The following is a 17,079-nucleotide window of genomic DNA, read 5'->3' as shown; positions in this document are numbered from 1 at the left end:
CAGGTGTTCTGTGCACAGTCCGTAGCGCAAAATGGGGAGTTCTCCATGCAAACGAAGCGCTTTATTCTTGTTCCCTGTTATGTCTGTGTGACTTGCCAATAAATCACTGTAATCTGACTTTCCTGCAACCTTGAATTAACGGACCTATTCGTCCAGCTGCGGCCTAGCCATGTAAGCATGGCTGCTTGCTATTCCGACAGAAACCTGCCCTATTTATGAAGTGTCATGCATTTCCTCTATCAATCCAGTAAACATGTACAATGTAGAAAAGTAAAAACAGAGTCTGCTGAGAACCTAGGATGTCTGTCATGTTGAATTGCAGAGAAATATGTTACGTTTTCAAAAGTAGAGCTAATTATTTCAAGTGAAGTGAAAGTTTTCAGTAGAAAAAGCTTTTGTCTCCTGCTGTTCTGCGAATACAAAGAGCCATGTCACATGGCTGCCTGAATTGACAAGCACTAGCAACTAGTCACTGTCACTGGCAACTCCACGAAGGGCCACTACCATGAAAAATTGCCCACACAGAAGTTAAAATCAGTTTGGGACCGTAAACATGGCTTATGACATAGTGAATACACTCCATGACAACTGCTGATTAGTCTGGTCTGTTATTCTCAGGTGTTTACCGTCTCTGCCTTGTGCATTTGGTTGTACACTATGAGACATCCAGAGCTGGGAAGCATGCATCAATAGAAGACAACTTATGCAGTGGTTTACTGTTGGTGGGTGACTTTCAACCCTTGGTGAATCACAGTGTACGGTGAAAATTGTTAAATTTAAAGCGTACTTGAACTGTTACATGACCCGATGAGATGAATAGGGGTACGTAGTGTACTAGTGCCATTAATAACTTATTTTAAACAAAGGACCCTTGGCTGAGTGTGTGTTCGCTGGGTTTTACACACACTGCAGCTGGGGGGGGGGGGGGGGGGGGTATAACAAGCAGATTCCGACCTTGCTGCAATTGTAGCTGGGGGCAGTCCCCAATCCAGGAAGAGTTCGATCTGGCTGAATACCCGATATGCCAATCTCTCAATGTCCAGAAGTCATATCAAGAAATTGATTTCAGATTTGCATTCAGTAAATCAATGCGAATTCACATTTATGAAACATGAGTATTAAACTCTAAAGTACAACTGAGAGCTTGTATTGCTCAGCAGTTGTGTGTGCGATTTGTGTAAAAATCCTTGTGCGTGTCAGACTGACCTAATTTCTGTAAAGATGGATGTGTTAGCATGTTCTTAGTGTTTAGAAAAGCATGAAATATGAAAAAAATGCATTTTCTGGTTATTGAAGGTTAGCGTTCCTTTGTAAAAACAGCTCTTTGGAAGTGATGCATTAGAGTGTCCCCTTTGAATCTTCTGGCAGAAGTTTAAAGGTGTGATGGTTGGAGACTGTCAGGCTGGTAAGAGTCTATTTTATGAGTTTCTGTTGGTGCAAAATCTGGATAGATGGCTTCTTAGTCAGCAGGGTGCTTGGAATCCAAGGATGGCCTCTAATAAGAGTTGAGAGCTAAAAGCTAATTAAAGTGAACCAGAGATGAAGCACCCTCATGTGTTTTACCATATATATCAGTGGTAACATTAGAGAAAACACACACCCTGCTCTCTGTTTCATTTTTCACTGCTCAGCCTGCTTGTTACCAGCCCTGATAAAATCTTTACACAGACCTAATCTCTAGACTTGGTGACTGGTAACTACAGCTGCCATACACCACTCATTTTTTGGTACATGCCATGAAGGGTCTACATCTGCATTGCATTAGTCATTACCAATTTACCCCACTCAATACTCCATTTCAGAAACAAATTTGATGGAACTTCAATTAAAACACAGCTGTAAGCTTTGTACTGCTCAACACAATGCACTGCTATGTGTCTGTTGATTTATTGGTCGATCGATGAAAGAACAAATTCTCACAACAATTTTCAATTGATACTCGATACTGCGATTGAAAATTAATAAAAAGGGCCCCAGTTTTATAGATGTTTGTTTTATTTTATATTTTATTGAATTGTTAATAACATCTAATGATGTTTGAGTACCTTTAACTGTGTTGTTCTCAATAGAGCTAACTTGACTTTACAACATGTCAACAAAAAAACCCTTCTCTGCTGAATGTACAAAGCTTGCCATCAAACCAGCAGGGGGCGCGCCAAGTAATACGTTTTGTGATATTTTACAAACTGTATACAAACTAGGTATCACTTTCAATCAGACAGCAGGCAACCACAAAGATGTTTTACAATGGGCCCCAGAGTTTTCACCAGCAGCAAAGTACATTTTGTATACCATTTTTGTAGGAGTTTGCCTTAGACCTGCTTTGCTTTTTATGTTATATTTTTGTATTTTTTTTGTGTGTGAAAGCGGAATGAAAAGTTTTTTGTGCACAGTTGAATGTGCGGAGAGCCGTTCAGGGACGTAAATAGACTTGGAGAGCAGTGTGTCCGGGGTGGGCTGTGTGTGGGTGTGTTGGTGTGTAGCCGTACAGAGAACGCAGTGTGAGCGCCGCATCGCTGGCAGCGTGACAGCATCTATCCTGATAATCTCCGGCTGGCGCGGCTCGCCAGTGAAGCGCTCCTTTCTGTCTCCGTGACATGCACTCTTCCCCCCATGCTGGGAGAAACAGAGGCGGCAGAGTTGTTTTGGCAGATTGCAAATCCCAGCTCCGGAGCTGCGTGTCGCTATTAGTCTCTCTCTCTCCATTAACTCTTTCTGCAGAAGTCTAATAAGCGTAGCAACACTCAGACAGTCTCTAGCCCCAGTGCAAATGTCCAGGAGCTCTGGGGTTACAAGCAGCGGTTTGGATGCTAGTCGGAGGTCTGTCTTCTTGTTGGGAGGCAGGGAGTGCTCACAGTATTTCTATTTTCAGACTGCAGCTGCGAGGGATTCAGGATGTTTTAGTCACTACAGGTCATTCATCCTATATTAATTACGCTGAACTTTTGCCGAACAGTTGGGCTGGGCACTCTTCCTAGGCCATAAAATGGCCTTAGATTGCCCTTAATTTGCACTGCTGCCCGACAACCCCTTGTTTTTCCTTTTCATAGAATGGTATATGTGCGATCACACCTTTTTTTTTTTTTCTCAGGCTTTCAATTAACATATAGATCGTGAAGTGATATAGCGCTAAATACTCTGATGTGCGATGACTGACTGAAACCAGATTACATTTTTTCCTTGACATACTGTAGAAATCCAGTCAGTTAGGATATATGTTTTGTGTACCATGGTGTAGATGTATTACCAATTCTTTGTTTTATAGTAATAAAAGTTACTTGCGGTTATTTCCTCCTTTTTTATCGATCTTAAAGCAAACATGAACTGAAAATAAACTTACCGCTTGAGATAAGTGTGTGTGTGATCTTAAAGCAAACATGAACTGAAAATAAACTTTCCGCTTGAGGTGTGTGTGTGTGTGTGTGTGTGTGTGTGTGTGTGTGTGTGTGTGTGTGTGTGTGTGTGTGTGTGTGTGTGTGTGTGTGTGTGTGTGTGTGTTACTAATGATAAATGGGACATTAGTAATAGAACTGAGTACTCATGACTTTATATTCAGTTTAAGGGCTGCATTTTTAAGACTGAATTCTAAACAGCAGCCATGACAGTCTGATGTAAAATATGCTTCACTCAGCTGCAAAACAAACAGACGTAATGACCTTTTGAAGTTCCTAGCACTAAAACCGCTTATCAGCATAGTATTCTCAACCAGATAAATGTGTTTTGCTTTCTATTTACTTTTAGGACATCTGATAAATTTGACTTTTTGTTTGACTACCTCATTTGCATAGAGAGAGTTCTTAGTAGCCTGACTTCCTTCTAGTGACCTCATTGTGTCACATGTCAGTTCAGATATCCTTTAATTTACAGCTCCAATTAAATAAGACATTGTTACTTTTCCATGGGGACAGGCTAAAATCCAATAATGTTTTTATTATATTAGTATATTTTAGTGAACAGATTTCTGTGTAATTGTTTTTTTTGTTCCCCTCCTGCCTCACCCAGCTTCCGCAGTCTCTCAATGTCGCAAGTCAGAGCACAGCATCCTTGGGTTCACTTCTGAGTATCATATATACTTTAGTATAGGCTGAGTCACTGTGCCAGTCTGGGTCCCCACAATGTGCCCCCGCAGAGCGGGGGGCGCAGTGAAGGAGAGGGAAGCGGTGGCACTCAGCCACTCCTCCCTCCCTCTCTGCGAGTCCCCCTCCGTGCTCCCCTCTGAATTGCTGAAAGTATTGCAGTAGCGCCGGGGCGACTCACATTCCAGGCTCCAGATGATGATCATGTGCCACTGGGCTGCTCTGTGTATATCCTCGCTCACAGGAAGTAGTATTCACACTACTTCTGTGGGCGGTGCTGTACACAAAGCAGCCTAGCCGCTGCAATATTTTCAGCAATGGAGAGGGGAGCAGAGGGGGACCCGAGGAGAGGGAGGGAGGAGTCTGTTCCCCCTCCCTGTGGCTGAGTCCCACTGTGCTGCTGCTCCCCTCTCCTTCTCTGTAATCCCCCAGCCTGTGGTGTGGAGGAGAAGGGGGCGCACCTATACCTGGCTAACCTATACTGTGGGCACCTATGGCTGACTAAGATATACTGGGGCACCTATGGCTAGCTAACCTATACTTGGAGCCTATGGCTAACTAACCTCTACTGGTGATACCTGTACTGGTGCACCTATGGCTGGCTAACCTATACTGGGGCACCTATGGCTTGCTAACCCATACTGGGGCACCTATGGCTTGCTAACCCATACTGGGGCACCTATGGCTGGCTAACCCATACTGGGGGCACCTATGGCTGGCTAACCTATACTTTGGCACCTATGGCTTGCTAGCCTATACTGGAGAACCTATGGCTGGCTAACATATACTGGGGCACCTGTGGCTGGCTATCCTGTACTGGAGATATTTCGGCTTATACTCTAGTCAATCTTTTTTTTTTTTTTGGGGGGTAAAAATAGGAAGGGGGGAGGCTTTATAATCGAGTATATACGGTAAACTAATTTCTATATAATTCTCTTTTTTTTTTCCCCACCTGTCACACCCGGCTTCCACAGTCTCTCAATTTAGCAAAGCAAGCATTGCATCCCTGGGTTCATTTCTGAGTACTTTTTCTTATCTAATCTTTCTAAAAGAATTCCTTTGTTTTTTTACATAATTTGTGAATATATATTTATAAGGATGCAATATCCACTTAAAATTACACAATCTAATATTTGTGTGACTGTTTATTGACCAAAAATGGTCTCTGTATGTATTTAAAATACCCCTGGACTCAAAACTCTTTCATGCAGATGACCTCTTCATACCATTCTTCACTCTCGTGATCAAAAACTCCCAAGAGTTTAAGCGACTGGGGTGGGTACGACGCTGCTTCGCACCAAGAGCTCGTTTTGGCGAGAAACGGCTCTGAGGCCTGGGGCACACTATAGCGCTACATGCACACTTTGTGCTTTCGAAGGATGGCTGACGCTTGCAGAAATGTCTCTCTAATGCAAGCCTTTGCCTGTGATTCAATGGGCGCTCGTGCAATTTGCCAAAATCTCCATTGCGGTGCATGCAGCATTGTATTTAGTTCAAAAATCACTAGTTTTTTTTTATAATGATTTTCGATCTCTAATGGGTCCCAACACGCTTACAAGCTTGGTTGGGAGAAATAATCAAGGTTTCATACACAGTGATCAGCATAATGGTTAACCGCATGATTGTACAAGGGATAGGCACCTGAAACTATCAAGAACAGTTGTTTCAAATGACAAGAGTTGCAAGTGTGTACTGCCCTTAAGTGTAAGGCTCAGTTCATGTTGGACAAAAAAAGGTCTGTTTAGCAGACTGGAATGGACTCTAACGGAGGTGAACGGATCCTATGTTAATCAATAGGATCCGCTCAAATTGCTCCATTCAAACGGATCAGTTCGACCTATTCAATTGAACGGAAAAAATTTAAGGTAAAAAAATAAAATGATCAAAGTGTCGGGGCTTAGTCTGTTGTCTGCAAACAGTGGGTGTATAGTTGCAGTCACGTTGCTGGGTCAGCTGTAAAGAATACCTCTTTAACTCTGCTTGCATCTAAAATAGGTATATAATCACAAATGTATCTTTGTGGACTGAAACGTTGTCCCTATACTTCTCACTGTTTTATACAAATACATAAAACTGTATTTTTGTTTCCATTATGGATCAAATTGCAATGACAGGTGGCCACGGATGCATAGTTTGCGAGGGTGTCGGACACTGCAGAGCTGCTAATTTGCTTACTTGATTCTCTTTCTGTTTTTATGAAAATCAGATAGAAGTGGTAATTGGTTGTATTTCAGCTCCTCATTTTAAAACAATATCCTGCTTCTTTAATGAGACTGGAGCTCTTTAATTTCTCCGTAGCCAGGTGTCCTGGGTTGATATACAAGACGGCATTTTAATTTGCCCTCTTAGCCTGAGCCATAAACTCTGCGGATACTGGAAATGGCATAGACACATAACGCCGTCTAAGAAGAACCAGATGTTCTGCTCTATGGGTCACACACAGATTAGGCTGCTGAGCGCTTCGAGCTGACGTTAGCACGGAAATTTGGAAAGCTGCCCCCTTGTTCCCCTCCTTTTTTCATGCGTCATCTGTTAGACCACACGTTGACACATAGGAGACCCCCTGGCTGTCTGCGGCTCAGGGCTCTGTTAGCAGTTTGCCTCTCCGGTCTCTGCCCGATCCCAGATGTGTAGGAATGAGGAATAGAGCCTGAAGTCTGCTGCCAGAGGGACTTTCTCTCAGTATGGCTGCAGATGTGCAAGCAACCGTTCTGTGCTTTGTGGTATGGCCACCCCAGGATGTATGGAGCTGGCTTGGAGGGGGATTCACCTTTTTGAGAGAGACGCTATACACTTAATTTTTTTTTTTAATCTGAAATTGTCACGTAGTATAAAGCCATTTTAACTTTAGAAAAGCAATCCTTTTTATGAAATGACACAATTTAAAGGGAGTCCTGATTCCACTTAAAGAACATCTATCAAAGAAACTGTTCTTCTGTAAACCCACCATGCATATAGAGCTTTTAGCCAGCAACACTAGAAAGCTTTTCAGAGGTCTCATCACAGCCTGTGTGTAAAAAATGCCTTGTTTACCAAACTGTATGTAACAGTTTGTGTCAGCGTTGTTGCTAGAGCCTAGAGCCATACCGTGTAGCTAGGTTCCACTTCTCTGTCACTATTCACAGAGGAATGATTTACTGTTTGTTTCTGCTCTGCTTACACACACACAATGCTTTTTCACAAATCATATGAGAACAGCTGATGGATTTTTTAGGATACAGAGAAGGATCTGAAAAGGACGTGTACTCTTTCCTTGCTTGGATGCTTTCTCATTCAGAATGAGATCTCCCTGGCTGTAAATGTTTACTTTAGACTGTAAGGCGGAGAGAGAGAGAGAGAGAGAGAGGCACACAGGATCAGGCATACAGAGCTGCAGCTGATGTTATTTACACAAATTTGAAGCTATAGTTCTGCTTTCTATCATTCTGAACACATTTTACTCACAGGATTACTTCTAGTGAAGATTGTTTCTGTATGCTTGATGTGCTGGGCACAGTCCTCTATAGAATTACCACAGTGAAAACGGTTCTGTAAATGTCATATTTTCTTCACATAAAAAAGCCTTTGTATTGCTATTCGCTAGTAATTATTGGAAATATATGTGGTATTGAGAATTTTAGTTAACTTTTATAGTTGTTCTTTAAAGAGACTCCGTAACAAAAATTGCATCCTGTTTTTTATCGTCCTACAAGTTCAAAAAGCTATTCTAATGTGTTCTGGCTTACTGCAGCACTTTCTGCTATCACAGTCTCTGTAATAAATCAACTTATCTCTCTCTTGTCAGACTTGTCAGCCTGTGTCTGGAAGGCTGCCAAGTTCTTCAGTGTTGTGGTTCTGCTATGAACTCCCCCTTCCAGGCCCCTCTATGCACACTGCCTGTGTATTATTTAGATTAGAGCAGCTTCTCTCTTCTCTCTTATCTTTTACAAGCTGGATAACCGTCCTCTGAGCTGGCTGGGCTTTCACATACTGAAGAATTACAGACAAAGGCAAAGCTGTTTGCAGGAAGAAACAAGCAGCCTGAAACTTCAGTGCAAGAGAACAGGGGGAAAGAAACACACAAATGATCTCTTGAGATTCAAAAGGAAGGGTGTATACAGCCTGCTTGTGTATGGATGTATTTTCTATGTGTGGACATACTGTACATCAACCTACTTCCTGTTTTGGTGGCCATTTTGTTTGTTTATAAACAAACTTTTTAAAACTGTTTTTAACCACTTTTAATGCAGCGAGGAGCGGCGAAATAGTGTCAGAGGGTAATAGGAGATGTCCCCTAACGCACTGGTATGTTTACTTTTGTGCGATTTTAACAATACAGATTCTCTTTAAGGTGGCTATACACATCAATTTTCCTTTAGATTCCATGCAGATTCAGTTCATCTGCTGTGAATCGATTTCACAAAATAGCAGATTGAACGATTTTGACAAAAAAAAACCTATCGAACGTATCTATTGGACAGGATGGAAAATTTTAAAACAATCTGGTGTGGGGCAATTGCATTGGCAGATTGATGGTCTATAGCTTTGCACTGCATTGAACAGTGCAACATTGTGGTTAGATCGCTTTTTAATAGATACCCTGCTGGGATCTATTGGAAATTGATGTGCAGTGTTTGGTAGGAAAATAGTCTATGTTGATCAGGGCAGATATGAATTCTTAATCAATTCACAAACTTCAATGTCTGCCACCACACCTCTTGTGAACGCACTCACCAGTGTTTGGTAGGAATCAATTCCTTCTGAATAATTTATTTTCGGAAAGGAATCGATAGCCTTGGAATATTGGGTGGAAATCTTTTAGTGTATGACAAGCTTAATCGTAAGTGCAGGATTTGTATTTTGTTGTCATGGGAGGAGGCTTCTTCTCCGCTTGTTATAGCTAATCAGTCCTCAGCCAGGAAAAATAAAACTTTGTGAGTTTTGTGATGTGAACGGAATCTCCCCTGGCTCTGTTAGCTGTGATATCAGGCAGCATGATGTAATGGGAGGAGGACGTACACGGAGAGTGCATATTTTCAGCTGGAAGATCACAGGAATATGCAAGGGGGGAGGGGGGGGGGGGTTTACTCGGGTCACCAGGATTTCTTCTCTACCTAAAATACTTTATTAGATTATGTATAAGTTGCTGAATATGGCAGGGTCACTACTGCTGTGTTCTTGCCTTGATCCGTGTAGGAGCGCTGGCTACTCTGTGCATTGGTTGAGTTTGTATGTTGTTTGAATTAAAGGTTTAGAAATGTTTATATCTATGAATTATTAATATAAATTGAATTTATGTAATAGGATTTGCATTTTGATACCTGTTCAGCATTTCATCAAATGGAGTGTTGATTGCAGAGTTCATGATCTTGTGCCCAAAAGAAAATAAAGCCCTTGTTTAGGCTCCGCCTTTTAAATGCATTTTATATAGAAGTTATAAGATCAACTCATAACATTTTTTGCATTGTTCATAAAACCATTATTCAACTCAGTTTCCAAAATAGTCACCCTGTGCCAATGTCAGATGCAGCTGGCTTTCAGCATTCCTGTCATTGCATAAACTGAAATACTTTTTGGGATGGTAAAAACAAAAATATATCTAAATTTTCCTTCTGAGTTCCAGGCACATAACTAAGACAATATAACTGCTTTTTATTTAAAGCAGTGCCAAAACATCCAAACCAGACAGGTTTGAGTTTTTTCAAAACCAGTTCCTTAAAATTTTACCCTTTTTTTTTGCCTTATTAACCTCCTTAGAGTTAGAGGTAACCCCGAGTCAGGCTCGGGTTGGAAATCTGCAGCTCAGCCTCAGGGTAGCTGCTGGGAGCTATAAAGACATAGCACAGCATGCGGGTTTGTAACTCGCCTCCCCTGGGATCCAGGCACTGGCAGACATTCTTCTTCCGGTCTTCGGAAGCTCTTAATCCCTCTGGTAAGACCGCCATTTGTCGCATGGTGACAGATGACGATTTCACTATTGGGGGAGAATTGCAGGTGAGAAGTTATTTGCTGACTGTCTCAGATCGATTTTTTTCCCCCCTGCTTTTAGGGTCTAAAAGCTTGTGAAAAAATGGCACCATTTCATCCAGAAGTAATTACACCGCTAGGGAGGTCAAAGAAACCAGATTCTGTCTTGAAGCATTGCTCCTAATGGATTGGGTGCTTCTTCGGCCAATGCTAACTGTGTAAATGGAATATCTGGTCTGGTGTGCTTTTTTTGTGTCGTGTGTTTACCACACAACCTGCTTATGCTGATTAGACATGGTACAACAAATTGTTGCCATTGCTTTCTGCTGGCAAGACCCAGTGTCACTGAGTGTTTGTATGAAATTCTTATTTTTGCCCTTGCAGCTGAAGTCTTTCCTGAAGGAATGCAAAGTTTCCAATTACTGCAAGCCAATGCGCCAGCTGCTGGAGAAGATCCAAGAGAACTCGTCCTACATAACTAGCAAGAGGCAGAAGTGCGCCTTTGGGGTGTCTGACAGAGAAGCTGTTGTAAGTAGAGTTCTGGGACATTTTATACAACATAAATTCTGCACTCCCAGAATGCTTTGCTTTTCGTGGTGCATGGCCAACTCTTGTTCTTATTCCTTACACAAAACAAGGAAAATCTAAATCTGGTCTGTATTCTCTGTATTTTCCATAGGAATGTATGGAGAATGTGAAAGGTCCACATACTTGGCAAAAAGAATATCAGGAATGCCCCTTGGATTACAGTAAGCCCAGTGATGAAATACAAGCATGAAGTAGTATCTGCACAAAACTGCAACACTTCACAAGCTCCCTGGGAACTCTGATCCTTGTGGCTTTTTTGATAAGGCTGGTGCAGACATGTAATTACTGTCCACCGAAAACATTGTTAGTGATAGTCCTGGATGACAGTTTTTGGAAGGACAGGTTGAGGAGGGAGTGAGGACAAGTGGGAGGTGCCTAACGGTTTTGGTAATTCATGTCTGCTGTATGAAACCTTCCTGGTACCCACTCCGCATACCCTCCCTAGCCTGCTAGGCGGGGGAAGGCACACTTCCCTAGCGGCAGGAAAAATTCGACCCTGCAGCCAAATAAAGTTTTCTTTATTTGGCTGCTAATAGGCTAAAGTACATGGATAGTTTACAAGATTATTTGCACATCTGCTCCTGTACCTCCTGCATATGGTATTTAGTTCATAACTGAAAATCATGTTTTCTTTATTACCCCAGTATATGGGTTATGTGACCTGTGGCCAGCTTTTGTAAACCGATAAAACAAGTGCTATAGGAGTTTCTAGCAGACCACAGAAAATACCCCTCCCCTCTTTCAGACTTCTGCTTTGTGGTGCAATTCCCTCCCCTAGCCTGCTGTATCAGTTCATCTGTGTTGGGTACTTTTCTACTCCTCTGTGAACCAGCCCTAACAGGATATAGAAACACTCACAGTTGAAACTGTAGGTAAGTTCCTCTGACTTGCAGCATACAGGGCTGGTTGATATGGGCGTTGCAGCATATGTGGTTCAAGTACTGTCCATGCAAATGACGGCATTGGCTTTTCTCACGGCGTAAACTTCGTGGAAGATCCTTTCGTCTCAACTCATCTAGTGTCCAGGATCAGCTAAGTTCATCGCTTCTGCGCCTCCCTAGGGAGGTTTAAAACGTGACGCGATGACTAAACAGCGGTAGCTGATGCTAATAGCTTCTCTGCTCATTTTCAGAAAAACTTCTTGCATCGCCAGAATGGGATGCCGCCAAAAGCCCATGTGTATCGGCCCTTAAAGCAAATCTGAAGCGAAAATAAACTTATGACTTATGACAAACTTATGACAAAATGAATGTGTAGTACAGATAATAAATAGAACATTAGTAGCAAAGAAAAGGTTAAATTTTTTGTTATATATATATATATATATATATATATATATATATATATATATATATATATATATATATATATATATATATACTAGTGAAAAGGAATGCTTGTTAAAAAAACGGGGCCCAGGCCACTGCCGCTATCGACCCCCTCCCCCCCGCCGCAACGCATGCACAGGCGCGCCCAGCTCGCCTGTCCCCTACTGCTGCCTGAAGTATATACACACAGGTAGATGTTGCTTGCTTGGCAGACAGCAAACTGTCGAGTCTTAAGCACGGACACAGGAGGATGCAGAGACAGAGGTTTTATTATATAGGATTGCATCACACTGTCACAGTTGCAGTTTAGAGTCCAGCTTTTTGTCCCTAGGCCTTCTCAAAGGACTAGAGGACATGATCTGCGCATGGAGGAAAAACGTTTTAGCCATTTATTTAGGAAAGGGTTCTTTACAGTAAGAGTGATTAAGATGTGGAATGCATTGCCACAGAAAGCCGTTATGGCAAACACTATACCTGCACTTAAAAGGGGCTTAGATGCTTTCCTTGCGTTGAAAGACATCCATGGCTACAATTACTAGGTAATGCCTAATGATGTTGATCCAGGGATTTTATCTAATTGCCATCTGGAGTCGGGAAGGAATTTTTCCCTTTTGGGGCTAATTGGACCATGCCTTGTAGGGGTTTTTTCGCCTTCCTCTGGATCAACAGGGATATGTGAGGGAGCAGGCTGGTGTTGTACTTTATATTGGTTAAACTCGATGGACGTATGTCTTTTTTCAACCAAAATAACTATGTAACTATCCCCTTTGCTGTTTACCATATACATGGTGTACCATATACAGGATCTTGTCAAAAAATTAGCATATTGTGATAAAGTTCATTATTTTCTATAATGTACTGATAAACATTAGACTTTCATATATTTTAGATTCATTACACACAACTGAAGTAGTTCAAGCCTTTTATTGTTTTTCTTATTGATGATTTTGGCATACAGCTCATGAAAACCCAAATTTCCTATCTCAAAAAATTAGCATATTTCATCCGACCAATAAAAGAAAAGTGTTTTTAAAACAAAAAAAGTCGACCTTCAAATAATTATGTTCAGTTATGCACTCAATACTTGGTCGGGAATCCTTTTGCAGAAATGACTGCTTCAATGCGGCGTGGCATGGAGGCAATCAGCCTGTGGCACTGCTCAGGTGTTATGGAGGCCCAGGATGCTTCGATAGCGGCCTTAAGCTCATCCAGAGTGTTGGGTCTTGCGTCTCTCAACTTTCTCTTCACAATATCCCACAGATTCTCTATGGGGTTCAGGTCAGGAGAGTTGGCAGGCCAATTGAGCACAGTAATACCATGGTCAGTTAACCATTTACCAGTGGTTTTGGCACTGTTAGCAGGTGCCAGGTCATGCTGAAAAATGAAATCTTCATCTCCATAAAGTTTTTCAGCAGATGGAAGCATGAAGTGCTCCAAAATCTCCTGATAGCTAGCTGCATTGACCCTGCCCTTGATAAAACACAGTGGACCAACACCAGCAGCTGACATGGCACCCCAGACCATCACAGACTGTGGGTACTTGACACTGGACTTCAGGCATTTTGGCATTTCCCTCTCCCCAGTCTTCCTCCAGACTCTGGCACCTTGATTTCCGAATGACATGTAAAAGTTGCTTTCATCAGAAAAAAGTACTTTGGACCACTGAGCAACAGCCCAGTGCTGCTTCTCTGTAGCCCAGGTCAGGCGCTTCTGCCGCTGTTTCTGGTTCAAAAGTGGGTTCATGCTTCTATCTGCTAAAAAGTTTTATTGAGCTGAAAATTTCATTTTTCCGCATGACCTGGCACCTGCTAACAGTGCCAAAACCACTGGTAAATGGTTAACTGACCATGGTATTACTGTGCTCCATTGGCCTGCCAACTCTCCTGACCTGAACCCCATAGAGAATCTGTGGGATATTGTGAAGAGAAAGTTGAGAGACGCAAGACCCAACACTCTGGATGAGCTTAAGGACGCTATCGAAGCATCCTGGGCCTCCATAACACCTGAGCAGTGCCACAGACTGATTGCCTCCATGCCACTCCTCATTGAAGCAGTAATTTCTGCAAAGGGATTCCCGACCAAGTATTGAGTGCATAACTGAACATAATTATTTGAAGGCCGACTTTTTTTGTTTTAAAAACACTTTTCTTTTATTGGTCGGATGAAATATGCTATTTTTTTGAGATAGGAAATTTGGGTTTTCATGAGCTGTATGCCAAAATCATTAATAAGAAAAACAATAAAAGGCTTGAACTACTTCAGTTGTGTGTAATGAATCTAAAATATATGAAAGTCTCATGTTTATCAGTACATTACAGAAAATAATGAACTTTATCACAATATGCTAATTTTTTGAGAAAATCCTGTACACTTGGAAAAATTGTCCAAAAACATGGCCTTACATATCATTGCTATGGTGATGACACCCAGCTATATGTATCATTCAAACCTGGCATAACTGACCTTACCCCACAAATAAATGCATGCTTAGTTGGGCTTGAAGAGTGGATGAATAATAACTGGCTAAAACTAAATGCTGATAAAACTGAGGTTCTTGTTATCAGAGGTCAGCGGTCAACAGCAAAGCAGCTCCAGTCTCAGCTAGCACCACTCTGGCCCTTTACACACTTGGGCATTTTCATTGTGTTGTGTTACCCTTTCTACTGCAGGGTAATGCTAAAGCAATGAAAGTCTATGTGACATTTCAGATCGGATGTGGTGTGATGCATCGGAAGCGTCCGATCTGACGTGAAAGCACCGACGTGCTTTGACCGGAAGTCATGTACACATGGTACGGTGCATATGCGCTGAAGCATATTTTTTCAATACACTTCTGTGCAATTCGTATTTCCACCACAGGAAGTGAGCGCTAGAGCGCCTCATTTATAGTTTGGCTTGCTGACAGAAGTGAAATTACTACATATTACCGCTGGTATCTCCCAAGCCTGTTTTTAGCATTGCAGTGTGCTAATCCAATCACATCGCATTCAAAATGCTGGTTTCTGGTGTGAAACTGGCATAACGATAAGGAGCTCAGACCTGAATAACTCAGACTTTGTGCGCACCCGGGATGTGCTGATTGATGGGGAATGAAGCTTCAGGAATGAAATCCCAGCTGTTGTGAAACATTCCTTCTTTCACCTAAGGAACATTGCAAAAATTAAGCACCTCATAACCCCAGCAGATCTTCCAACACTGGTTCATGCCTTTATCGCATCACGGTTGGACTACTGCAACGTTCTCTATATAGGCTTCCCAAACAAAGACCTGCACCTCCTGCAATTAGTACAGAATGCCCCAGCAAGGCTGTTAACCATTTACTAACAAAGTAACATATTAAAACGTCATGCTTTAGCCTATTAACGGCAACATGACGTTTTAATACGTCGCGCATTCCCGCCGCCGCTCCGCATGTGTCCGCGCCGCTACCGCTGCCGTTTCCGCCGCCGTTTTTGTCGGGATCCCTTGTTAAGTGATTGGGGAAGAGGACCGAGCGGTCCTCTACCCAATCGCAATGCCTGAAGTGAATGGACGTGACCACGAACAGCGGCCACCTCCATCCATAAAACAGGAAACTGTTTCAGTTTAATAAAGTGTACCAAAAAAAAAAAAAAAAAAAGGTGATCACTTCCTTTACGGGAAAGTGTTCACTAGCGCCATCTTGTGGCCAAGAAGTATATTACACACAAGCAAAAACATACTATGTAAAATATACAATATTAATAAAATAAATAAATTACACTTCCACCACCCCCTTAAAAAAAAATACTTGTAAAAAAAAATCAGCTTAAAATCAATCAATAAATAGTTGACTAAGGGAAAATTAATTTTATTACATAGGAGTTTAATTATGGCTAAAACAAAAAAAACAAAACAGAAAAATAACACCTATATTTTAAAATAATATATTGTCGCCATACATTGTGATAGGGACATCATTTAAACGGTTTAATAATCGGGACAACTGGGCAAATAAAAAGTGTTGGATTTATTCACAGGAGAATGTTTAATTTTAAAACTATAATGGCTAAAACCTGAGAAATAATGATTTTTTTTTTCCATTATTTCTGTATTTTTCCCATAAAATGCATTTAGAATAAAAAAAATTCTTAGTAAAATGTACTACCCACAGAAAGCCTAATTGGTGGCGAAAAAAAAACGAGGTATAGAGCATTTTCTTGTGATAAGTAGTAATAAAGTTATTAGGGAATAAAAAGGAGGAGCACTGACAGGTGAAAATTGCTCTGGTCCGTTAGGGTAAAAACCCTTGGGGGTGAACTGATTAACAAGCCAACCCTGCCACTATCACATAACAACCATTTGCTCACTCCACTAGCTACCGATAAAATGGAGAATTCTGTTTAAGATTGGCATATTGACATTCAAATCCTTGCACAATCTGGGCCCTGGATACCCGAAGGATTTGTTACAACTGCATCACCCCCCCCCCCCCCCCCCCCCGTACCACCACACACACACACACAATCTTAGATCAAAAGGATCTGATACAGTGGCTTCCAACCTTTTTGAAGTCGTGACACATCACGCCAAATGCTCAGATCTCCATGACACATCACACACGTATTAAAAAAAATATAAAATAACTACGAAATGGATGGAAATACAATTAAAAATTAAGTCTAGAACCTTTCAGGAATATTAATAAAAGCAATAAGTGGGACAATTAGCCCCCCCCCCCCCCCCATTTTGGGAAGAGAGCACAGCACCGACTATTTGTACTGCGCATTTAAGCCGTGGTGCGACACCCCCCCTTCCACCCCCTTCCCAAAAAACAAAACAAAAAACGTCTTTAGACTCAATATATATGTAGTTAGGTAGCCAAGTATAGGTGCCCCCAGTAGAGGAAGTCAGGTGTAGGTGCCCTCAATATAGGTAGCCAAGCATAGGTGCCCCCAGTATAGGATGTCAGATGTAGGTGCCCTCAGTTTAGGTAGCCAAGCATAAGTGCCCCCAGTATAGAAATTCAGGTGTTGGTGCACCCAGCATAGAAAGTCAGGTGTAGGTGCACCCAGCATAGAAAGTCAGGTGTAGGAGCCCCCAGCATAGAAAGTCAGGTGTAGGAGCCCCCAGCATAGAAAGTCAGGTGTAGGAGCCCCCAGCATAGAAAGTCAGGTGTAGGA

At 41.9% G+C, this 17,079-nt stretch overlaps 1 protein-coding gene across 1 annotated transcript in view; it reads left to right on the top strand.

Moving 5' to 3' along the window:
- NOC2L (NOC2 like nucleolar associated transcriptional repressor) overlaps window positions 1-17,079 on the top strand; it is a 176,654-nt gene that overhangs the window by 85,927 nt on the left and 73,648 nt on the right. Inside the window, exon 15 of the mRNA XM_068240719.1 lies at window positions 10,407-10,550. Coding sequence (XP_068096820.1) covers window positions 10,407-10,550 — 144 coding nt within the window. The remainder of the gene's footprint in view (window positions 1-10,406; window positions 10,551-17,079) is intronic.

This window comes from Hyperolius riggenbachi, chromosome 6 (assembly GCF_040937935.1).
Source record: "Hyperolius riggenbachi isolate aHypRig1 chromosome 6, aHypRig1.pri, whole genome shotgun sequence".
Lineage (NCBI taxonomy): Eukaryota > Metazoa > Chordata > Amphibia > Anura > Hyperoliidae > Hyperolius > Hyperolius riggenbachi.
Note: the sequence above shows the minus strand (reverse complement) of the source record. Positions and strands in the feature narration are given on the sequence as shown.